Below are 12,140 nucleotides of genomic sequence, written 5' to 3' on the forward strand. Positions count from 1 at the left end.
ATACGAATCGGTCACAACTCTCATGTATAAAATTTCTGATTCGATATTTAAGGATCAAAATGATATACAATCCAAAAATCTATATTCATAGCATGCCAAACCAAGCTAAGAGGGATAAACGAGACATAGAAATGGAGAACTTAAAAATTACATCTGAGCACTTTATTAGTAGTTTGTTAGCAATACTTTGGGTGAATATTAGATCATTAACACATTTAAATAATATCTACAATGTACCAAAAGAACACTAAATAATATATAAAAAGATTGAGCGAAAACAATGTACACATGTAATCATAATCTATGCATTAATATATACGAGTAGTTAAAACGATATCACGCCCACGATCCACCAAAGTAGAGTAGTTTGTAAATGAACATTATTCGGCTTCTAAGCGCATCATTTCCTTGACCAGACATCCTAATTCATTCACATATTGGCAGTGGATTCTTGATTCTAGATTAGGTCAATGATATTATTCTAATTGTTTAATTGGTATGTTCATTGCCTAAAATTCGATGTTAATGTCCCCTACATTTATCGAAAAGAATGTAAATATTACACCAAGTTACAAAGAAACAGAGTTCATGTCAAAATTATTAAACATTGTCGGATAATATTGGCATGTATCAGAGATCACATTCAAAAATACGAATTCAGTGCCATTATCACTACGGACTATTTTAATTTTCTGAGAAAATTGGCTATCAATCATGGCTATAAATGACATAAACACCTTAAACACCTCCGTTTTATCATTCAATAAATATATCCATACGGCACGAGAATAATCATCAACCAAAGTCAGAAAATAATGTGCACCACAAGAAGAGGGTTCATTATACGGCCCCCATAAATCACAATGAACAATTTCAAAAATACGAGAAGCTTTATTTTCACTTAAAGGAAATTTGTCCCTAGTGTGTTTAGATCTATGACATACTTCACAATCTTTATTTAAATGACCCCTAGAGTTGCTAAGGAAAGGAAGGAGCTTTACAACTTTTTCGGAAGGGTGTCCCAATCGTCTATGCCAAAGCTTCAAATTGGACAAGTCTTCGATTGAAACGGCCGCTATGGATGCCTCCTCCCGAAAATAGTATAGTCCATCTTTTAAATCACCAGTGCCAATCACCTCCCTCGTGCGTTGGTCCTGTATAGTACATATGAGAGAGTTAGTTATGACTTCACAAGAGCTAGTAGAACATAATTGCGAAACCGAAATTAAGTTACAATTTAATTTAGGCACAAAAAGAACATTATAAAGAGTGATTTTGTCAGTGAGTTTGACAACTCCTTCCTTCATGGCAATAACATTCTGTCCATCCGGTAGTCCCACATTACAAGGAGACACTTCACGCACGTCGGTCAAGCAAGAAAGATTTCCGGTGACATGATGAGAGCATCCGGTGTCGATAATCCACTTACCATTCACACGATGGGGTGGAGGTTGGGTGTTCCCCATGATGGTCTAAATTTTTTTTTTAAATTTTGTTAAAACCTTAGCTCCGATACCATGATAATATTAAGAGAATTGGAAGAATTTAGAAATTATATTTCTTGATCAAAACCATCGACCAACATGAATATTTATACAAGTCTTGCCCCTTAGACTCCAAGTATAACAATTCTATCAAGCTTAGGAAACTAACAAACCTTTCCTAAGATAAACTAGAAATATAATCAAATAATATATCCTAAAGATATGATAAAGATATGATAATATCTTTCCTAACAACACGTGAGTAGCAAAGCAGCAGCCAAACGGCATAAAGTTGCCATTACACATAATATTTGTGCTTTATGTTTTTTCTTTTTAATAAAATGTTTCTCTTTTGGTAATGCAACTATATTGGGTAAGAGCCTAAGAGAGGATGACTTTAAGGATAGGCTATCCTTTTCTATTGTATCTAATTTTAATTTATTTTTTTTTGGGTTAAATATTATATCCAATTATATTCACAAATTTGGAAATATAATTGTATTATTGCATTTGCTAGCTTGTTAATAACAGGAGGTAATGGTGATGAGTTCCACAGGTAATTTTTTGCAGAGATAATCATGTTCGTAGTAGTATACTAGTACATGTTATTGTTTTTATTAGTTGTTTAATTTGCTCAAAATAGATTTTTTTTTTTTTTTTTTTTTGTCGAATATATTCATTAACACCAGTTATCAATCAATCAATCAAAGCCTTAATCCCAAAAGTGGGGTCGGCTAACATGAACCAAATTTGATTATTCCGTGTAGTCATCAACATAAATCTTTCTCCTCCATCCCTTACGATCCAAAACTTCATCCTCACGTAAATCCATGCACTTCATATCCTTCCTCACTCCTTCCAACCAAGTCATCTTTGGTCTCCCTCTTCCTCGTTTAATCCCTCCATGGTCCCACTCTTCCACTCTTCGCACCGGTGCACCCTCGGGTCTCCGTCTTACATGATATTGATAGTTTGATACATGTGTTTTAGGATGAAGTTGCATTACAACAAAAATTTAAACATCGACTTTCCTTGTATTGTACAAGTATATACGGAGTACTAATTTTTGGGAAAAAAAAATCATGTTTTGAATTTTTTTTTTTAATACATTAATAAATTTGGGGGAAAAAATAATAAAAAAAAAACACACTTTTCCAACCCTTCTCCGAGCCGGACCTCAGAAGTGTAGATCAAACTCGCAACCCAACAATAAGACTATCAATTTAAGCCTATCTCAATTGAGCCAATTAGCAATCCAATTGGAGTTATGTAATGGACTTAACACACAACTCCTAAGGCTCAATTGCGATTATAATTTACAGGCTATGTAATTTCCTTCCCTGTTTTATTAGCAGTAGAAAGATGTCAAATTTCAATTTAGATGCATCACTTTCCCTTTTAATTAATAAATCCTCTCTATATATATCACTCTCATATCACATGAGCTCTCTCTCTCTCTTTTTTCCCCCTCTATCTCTCTACTCCAACATTTGCCTAGAAATCCGCAATTTTTAAAGTGATGCATCTAATAAAAAAGGAGGATGTAAAAAACAAGAGGTGTTGTTCTGTTGTATGCAGTATGGACATCAGATATTTTGGGGAGGAGCAAACATGATCCATGAAAAGCAAGGAATGTTATAAGTGCAGTGGTCAAGATCACATTTACTCCCACCATCTGAAATTAATAGTCCCATTGTCGACTCCCCCCACCCCACCCCACCCAACCAGAGCTGTAAGAGTTCATATACAAGGGTCCCTTAATGAATCTTTAACTCCTTGAGCAGCTCCAAAGGATTTGCATATAATATATAGAAATTAAAGAAAATCAAGCTCAAGTAAAATTATTATGTGCAAATATGGCCAAATACTCTCAATCAATCATGCCGAATATCAAGTTCATACTATAAAATATCAATCACAAACACAATTAGTTCAAATGGATCTGACATGAAAGAATATTCCACCAAACTGTAGATAGCAACAAAACACAAATCCTAATCATAGATAACAACCAACTAAAATTCAATGATTAACATTGATTAATTTAAATGACAATTAAACATTAGTCTTCTGCTTCCTCTTCAATATCTCACTGATCACATCGCATAGAGCCTTTTTAAACTTGTAATTCATACCTGAAACAATTAAAATTCAACAAGTTACTTTGCACTCATATATATACATAAAATGTAGAACAAAACCTGGCACAATAGCATGTTAATCACTATTAATTACGCTTTGATACCAACAATACCTTGCACCTATGTTTTCAATAAATGAAGCACATTATAATCATTCAGTTCAAATGATCTCTCATAGATTACCCAAGTAGGTATCACAAACTCCAAATAATTTTATATTGAATGTATCATTCCTTCCTATAATCAACACATCTATCTTCAGAAACAGAATTTACACACTAAGACAAAATTTTCGACAAAACATAATAAGTATTACCTTGGAACCTCAAACTATTCTCGCAGCAATAACATAACAATAAACGAAATATAAATTCCCTACAGACCAAGATATCTAATCAAAGAAACCCAAGATCATCACAATCACATTCAACAATTATAAAAACACACATATCACTCATCTTAGTAGCAACATGATATATTCATATGTATTTTAAATAATTGCAGGGTTACATACTCTGGGCTGGATCAAATGAAAAGCTAGATATCAAATTTCGTCCACTTGATAGATGCTTGAAAACGAAAGTTTTTACCCTTAGACTCATCTCGTGATTTTTTGGAATGTGTTCTTTTCGGACATCGTGGGTTAAATGTCTGCACATATTGCACAGTCTCAATATGGTTACCATTAAGTAACACATGCAGCTTTGCTGAAACAATCAGTGAGCTATTTCCATTAAGTGGCACAGCAACCACTGATTTTGACAACGGTATAACACCAAGTTTTACAGCCTCTTCCTTGCCCTTTTTAAAAACCGTACTTCGGTAGTATTTCTTCTGATAGTGTGTGCTGTATTTGTAGCTGCTATAACTTGTAACTATCTTCCCATAAACTTGATAATTTACATTATCACAATAAGTAACAGGATCTAATGTAGACTTGAGTTTACTTTGAAGTGCATCACTGAAAATAGTGTAATGAAGAGCTGCAAAACCATGTTTGCCCCGGATTATTGAACACATGCGCATATTATAAACTATATGTGCGTTGCTGAAATCATATTCCACACACCCACAACTTATTCCACGACCCTCGCCATCCTCGAGGTCGACGTTAATTGAAAAATGATCACCGCGATAACTACGTCTAGGCCCCGTTAGATTTACGGTTTCATGAGAATTGTGATATCCCAAGGCTCCGTCAAACAGAACAAAATCTTCATCTTCATCACAAGCCGAGATCTGTCTTGTGATCCCTTTGCAACCATCATCACCATAAAAACAAATGGAGACCGAGAAAATCTCCATATATGCACAACGATCATTGGATACAATCCTGGAGATCGAATCAAAACTTAATTTTTGTATTGAAACTACACAATATATAATAAGTCATCGACTCAAACAATGTACTATTTGATAAGAAAATAGAAATATTCCAAAATTAAATCATATCAATGCAACATTACTAGTTTACAAAATATTATTGAGTAATGAGTATTGAATATTTATGTCACTTGAAAAATACCAATATAACCAGTTATCTAAAAAAATCAAATCACTCATTCATCACAAGTAAAACATAAAACCATTTGTAATAAATGTGCTTACCGATATAATGGATGATCTTCTTTATGTATGAGCTACAATAAGAGATAGAACACAAAAAAACAAGTTAAATACAATACCCAAAACAATTTTTTTTTTTTTTTAAAAAAAACTACAGGAAGTATTTAAATGCACCAACCTTTCCGTTCTTAATAGTGTCATACTGAAGCTCAGAGGATAGATACTCCGGAAGGAACCTTTCTCCACGCCCCCAATCCACGATCAAGCGGAAATGATATGCTTCCCCATGGAACTCATCCTCATATGGTGTTTGGAACCAATCTAAGGGTTCAAACTTGGACAAATGTGTAATTTTATCACCATTAACCTCGAGGTTTACTTGAAATTCAAGAAAGGAATAGCTTGGAACGGCAATGGAAGCCAAGTTATTTAAAACGGGCACCCCAAAAACCAACTCCTCTGATCCATCTAATAATAAACGTTTAATACTTGAAAGATCACTCATCTTAGTAGCACTAGTTATGCTACCACGTAACTGAGCAGGAGCAATAATATTCTCAGAACTCTTGTCTTTCTTATTCACAATGATACCCACGTTGGCTACTAGTGCACAACGGAGTAATACGAAATCGAATGAAACCCACAAACCAGCAGTATTAAACCAATATGTTTGTACTTTGTCATATAATACATGTAGAGTGCAATCGACATCTTTAAAATCATCAAATATTATAACATTCTGACGCTTATCTTTGAGACGAAACTTCAAACGAAATTTTGGAAACATACAGCGCGGACCTTCAATGTCATAAGTATTCAGAATAACTGTTGTTTTGTCTTGTGAATTAGTTGGATTGTGAAGAAAAACAGTCTTTGCTTCACTTTTCTTTCGACGAAAGAGAGAAAACTTGTTTTGATTGTCATCAATGAGATCAATTCGGCCATAAATTTCAAGATGCGGAAATGTATAACCAGAGGCAGTATCAACATCTTTAAAATTGTGGCAGCCTACTTTAAAACAGAGAAATTCAAATAATGGTGTCCCTTTAAAATCTGTATCATGGTGATCAAAATTCGGATTCATTTTTTGTAATAAAATTGTGTCATCCGGAGGACTAGCATATGACTTTGGCATTATGATCAGCACAAACTTTTAAATAAAACGGATGTTCAATAAATTACTGAACATTCATTATAAAGTGACAATAAAATGCGCAAAAGTTACTCTAAAACGCAGAAAAGTTACTCTGACATATATATAAGAGTTAACATATATATAAGAGTTATTTATGCTCCATTGATAAATTTGACAAAAGTGACACTAAATGTGACAAAAGTGACACTAAATTTAACAAAAGTGAACCCGATGTACAGTAAATTACTGAAAACCGGGTGTATATAAAAGTGATTGTATGATCAGACTGCAATTTCAAATAGTAAGCATATTAGGTAACAAGATAAAAAATAATAATAATAATAATAATAATAAATACCTAAATTAAGCTAAAGAAGTCTAAGTTAGTTAATCCTAGGAAATTTTGATAATTACCACCATATATTGTTGTCAAAATTGAAAATACCACCTCAAGTTTGTTTTTTTTTTTTTAAATTTTACCATTGAGATGACGTCATTGTGGATCCACAATTTCGTTTTCCCTCTCTTACCCACGATTTCCCCTATTCTTCTACTCCCTTTTTATTAATTTTTTTAAAATTTTGTTTGTTCCTTCAATTAAAAATTATCCACTGATCATAAATTTACTTTTTCAATATTTAATCACTCTGCATATCTGTAGAAAATCTATTCTTGTTCGTAAATCAGATGGAATTTGAAATCTAGCAATTGAAATTCTACTATTTCCCAAACAAATATTTTGTAATTGAATTCTAAGAATTCAAATTCTGAAATAAAAATCTTTCTTTTGTAATGAATTGAGTATATCCAAACACAACCTATAACAAGCAAATTAGGATCGTGATTTTGTTTTCTGGTTAATTAATGTAATCGCTAGTTATAAACTTAGCATTTAAAACCAATAATTCAGATATTGAAACTCTACAACACTTAATGCACAGACAATTACATGAAATTATTAAATAAGATGAAAGATAAACACGAAATTGTGAAATTGATATAATGATTACAAAAAGAAACAACTTACCTGAGAAGCTGCAAGTATTAGAGATTCAAGTGCGATTCAACGGAGAACTTTGAGTGAGAGAGGAGAACAGGAGGAGGTAGTGCTAGTTTCATCCGCCTTTTTGTTTTTATAATTGAGAGAGCAATTCAATGGGTCGAAGCCCAATTAATAACCCTGATAAGCCCATAAGCCCAACTAAAAGAGCCCTAAAACAAACCTATAATATTACGCAGTCCACGAAAATCAACAACAGCAATAATTTGTGCACATATATTAATTGTTCCATATCCATTACCTTCATATTTTTGTGCACATATTTCCGTGTTTGATGTTCATATACGTTGTCTTTTATTTCCATATATATGTGTTGTATGAAGTAATAATTTGTGTATAAATTTTATCAATTTGGTATGGAAATAATGATTTATTTGGATGTTGTGTATTTCCTTCTTTTGTTGTTTAATATTTAATTATCAGACAAACTACTGAAAACCTTAAAGAAACTTCTGAACATCCCCCCAAAACTATTAAGCAACTGCTCCTTCAATATTTTTGTTCATAAATTTTGGTCTTGTTTGGCAATTGGTTGTTGGTTGTTTGCTGATTTGATTGGTTGATTTGACTGATTGTTTATATTGGCTTTTTTTGTTAGCTGTTTGACTTATTATTAGTCTAAAAAAATGTTTGGTAAAATTTGATGTTGGATGTTATTAGTAACTTAGATAGCTAAAAGCCAAAAGCTACTCCAAGTAGCTTTTTCATTTTGGCTTAAAAGCCAGCTTTTCAGCTGGCTAAAAAAGCCATTCACCAAAGACAATTTTTGGATGTTTTAAGCCAATAAAAAAGCAATTTACCAAACAAGCCCATTCTGTTTCATGTTCATATTCAATGTGTTATATGTTCATATATTTTGGGCTTTATGAAGTTAAAATATGTTTGCGTGTTCATTGTTTTTCATTATGTTGTTTATTTTATCATTAACAGTCCAAAGACATCTGAACTACCCCCACAAACATCGGAACTAACCTCACAAACTTTTGAACTACCCCACAAACATCTGCCCAACCATCAAAGACATTTGATTAGACACGGGAAGCAACAAAAAACCCCCAAAAACTTCTGATAAGACACCAGAAGCAACACAAAAGCCCCTATAAATTTCTGATAAGCCCTAAGAGTTTTATGATAAGCCCTATAAAAGAATACCTACTTTCATCTCTCCTCTTCTGTCTCCGTACCCACCTTTCATCTCCCCTTCAATTACGGAATTACCCTATCCTTCATTTTCTCTATCCTTTCTATCTTTTTCTTCCCCAATTGTTGGACCAAAAAAGCTTGGTCTCCAGCGATCTGATTTGAGGTGCGGTGCGTTTTGCTAGTGATGGTGGAGTTCGCCCATTATTAAATTGATTTGCGGTGCGCCACTGGTTGTGGTGGCCGTGGAGAAGATTGAGGTGGTGGTGGGATGAACATTTGAAGAGAGAGAAAGTGATGAGGGGAGGAATTGGCGATAGTGGTGGTGGTGGTGTATATGTATCGTCGGTGAAGGCAATTATAGCTTTACAAGCAGTACATTTCTTGTTTGTATGGGTTGATTCATTGGCAAGGATGGCGGAAGGCTTGGTTGTTAACTATACATTGTAACACCCCCGATTTACTAGCTAATAATAAACAATAAATGAAGGAAAAATAAACAACCTTTAAATAAAATTTGCGGAAGCATACACCTAAATCGGAGGTATCACCGCCACACTCAACAACCTGTCAAGTGTTTAGGCTTACAAAATCCCAACTGTACAACTCAATAAATCTAGGTGATCTATTTGTACAACTTTACAAACTTGTTATAACAAACTAATCGAAACACTTGAGCTCCTTTAGCTACGACCACTTGATCAACCAGTTTAGATATACTTGACTACTCACCATTAAAGACAAATTCCAAAATAGATCGTCGCAGGACCACCATAAGAAAAAGACATTGCCGCAAACACAAATAGCACAATAAAACAACAAACACGTCAGCAAAAGCTGAGTAATCACCACATATCATAATACAGAGTATAATAGGATAATCAACATTAATAGCTCACTTAAACAATGTAGTTTAGAACTACATTACACATTGTACTCTGAAAATAACCTTTACCAACTCAACCTCAAATAATAATACGAACCTTTACTCAAACAACTCATATAATCCATAGGTGTGCCATGCTTGTTTTTCTATACCTAGCCTTGGACATGGGTAATTTGAATAAAACCAACAAGTATAAAAACTTGAATACTCCCAATAACTAGAAAACACCTTGAACCAGACCACATACGGGCCATTTCCCACTGTAGGGGACCATAGAAAAATAAATAATAAAGATTGTACCTCATTCTTAACTCATGATTATTACCCTCTTACCAACAAGCCAAGGACTAAGTTAAATAACGTCGAGCCTCAAACCAAGAACAAAATAATAATTCTCAACATTTTGATCTTATACTCGATCAAATAATCATAAACTTGATAATAAATAGTATCTCAATAATGGCACGAGTTCCCAAATTACATGACAATTCGATCACAATATCTCAACTCTTTAAAAAAATACTAATAACCCAAATATAATAAAATCTCAACCCTAAAAAGATACTCTGCATTAAAAACCCTAAAACCTCGATAAAACAATACTCCCTATAACAACAACATTAAAAACCCTAGAAATTATAACACAATCAATCAATATAATAAAATAAAATAATACAACAATTAAACCATACATCATCGTAAATTAACCATATGTTTCCGAAACATGATCATTCATAAAATTTCACATAATAATAATAACCATATGTTTCCGAAACATGATCATCCATAAAATTTCACATAATAATAATATAGAGTACCATCGATAAACAAATTATTACCAAACATGTCAAATAAATTACACATAATAATAATAATAATAATAATAATAATAATAATAATAATAATACAACCACATTAATATCAAACAAATCCCAAAGATAAAGATTGATGGTGTGATTACCATACGAGCAAATTAGCTTCGGACTACGCCAAGAAATAGGATTGGTGTTTGTAGGCCTTGATATTAAAAAGAAAATATCTTGAGGCTTCTCAATTGATCTGATCATGAAATAATCATCATATAAAACAATAGATATGGATGATGGAAATGGTTGAACGAAAAACAAAAATTAAAAAAGAACATATTATGATTTTGGTATATGAATAATAGGCATAAAATTGGAAAACGGCCGACTGCTATATTGCTATCTTTCTCTTCTTCTTCTTTTTTTTTTTTCTTTTTTTTTCTTTTTTTTTTATAAAATACCTTTTAAGGTTTAAAATAGTTTATATACGTTTTGAATTGTACAGTGCTATTTGAACAAGATAGGGTTTTAAAACTTTACGAACTCTGAATAAAAATATGAGATTAGAAAAGTTATATCATATAACTAATATATAAAGCTAAACTTTTTGCTAGGCGACGAGACACCGACACTTGGCATTCCAACTTTTCGCCAAGTGTCGTGCCACGTAGGATAGAATTATATAGAATTCAATTTGTAGGATAAAAAAGGTAGTTTAGAATTTTATTTTCAATCAAATTTGGATAGAATTCTAGGATAAAATTGTTAATTTAGAGTTTTATTTTTGATAAAGTACCAATATTTCATATGTACAAATTGAATTATAATTTTATTAAAAAAAAAAAGATTATAACTGTCATAAATTATCCTATAAATTTATTTTTTGTATCATAATATTTTTTTGGAGCGAAGGAATTAGTTCAAAATGTACCTCATCCATGGTTTATAATATATTCTAATCAATTAAAATAATATACTTCACAATCTAATATAATTTTATTACTGTGTGTAGACCTGTCAATCAGGTTGAGTCACGAGTCATTTCAGACAAGGTCAAAAAAAAAAATCGTCAATATTATTATTATTTGTCATTACATGTCTACAAGTTTAAATCATCACAAAAACACGTCAATTTCTAACTAATTTTGTATTAATGATATGTTTTAAAATTTGACATATAGATTAAAATATATCTTCAAATTTAATAAACAACCCGGGTATCGCACGGGCACAAAACTAGTGACAAATAAAAACAAACTATATTTTTATAAAATATATTATATAAAATTATAAAATATTCGGGTATTAGTGTATTACATACATTTTAAGTATTTTTTACTTGTAGATCTTTTTTGGATTGAAAAATAAAAAAGGCTTGTTTGTTAAATATGTTGGCAAAATGAGAGGCATTATTATTTTTTTTGAGTGGATGAGAAGTTTGTTACCCTTTTGGATATGGGATTCTTGTTTTTTTGTTTTTTTTTTTTTTTTTTACAAAGAAGACTAAAAAAGCATTAAAAAACATGAAAAAGTAACTCCTTACGACGAACAACACCAGCAAGAGATTGGGCAGCACCCACTAAGGATCTAGAAACCTTGCAGATGGAGCAGGCAACAAAAGAAGGAATAGTATGACGCATTTCATCAACAAGCCATCTTTCTGCAAGAGTGGGTTTGTGACTTAAAAGCTAATAATACAAGTTTTTTAAATTTAAAATATTCATTTATAAACGTGTGTTCATTGTTTAGACTTATATGTTCAAAAAATCCATTCAGTTGTTCATATTTTTGTTTTCAGGCGGATCAAAATTGGAAGCTAAGGGTGAATTTTGTGCTAAGGGCCTATTCTCATTGACTGAACTGAACTGAACTAAGCTGAACTGAAATGAATATTTTATAAGAGAAGGAAATTAGGAGTTGAA

The 12,140-nt window shown here is 32.2% G+C and overlaps 1 protein-coding gene across 2 annotated transcripts; it reads right to left on the minus strand.

The window, feature by feature from the left end:
- Positions 1-3,368: 3,368 nt before the first annotated feature.
- On the minus strand, positions 3,369-7,412 carry LOC145617727 (uncharacterized). 2 transcript variants are annotated; one of them, XM_081672471.1, is made up of 4 exons: positions 5,370-7,412; positions 5,234-5,265; positions 4,140-4,958; positions 3,369-3,619 (listed from the first exon to the last, which is right to left on the minus strand). In XM_081672471.1, exons 1-3 carry the CDS (start codon positions 6,324-6,326, stop codon positions 4,163-4,165), a joined length of 1,785 nt encoding a protein of 594 aa, XP_081528597.1. In that variant the 5' UTR covers positions 6,327-7,412; the 3' UTR covers positions 3,369-3,619; positions 4,140-4,162. The 2 variants fall into 2 exon arrangements, with proteins under 2 accessions (XP_081528597.1, XP_081528596.1); XM_081672470.1 differs by having other exon boundaries at positions 3,369-4,958.
- Between the last annotated feature and the right edge of the window lie 4,728 nt (positions 7,413-12,140).

This window comes from Chenopodium album, chromosome 26, assembly GCF_948465745.1.
Source record: "Chenopodium album chromosome 26, dcCheAlbu1.1, whole genome shotgun sequence".
NCBI classification, from domain to species: Eukaryota; Viridiplantae; Streptophyta; class Magnoliopsida; order Caryophyllales; family Amaranthaceae; genus Chenopodium; species Chenopodium album.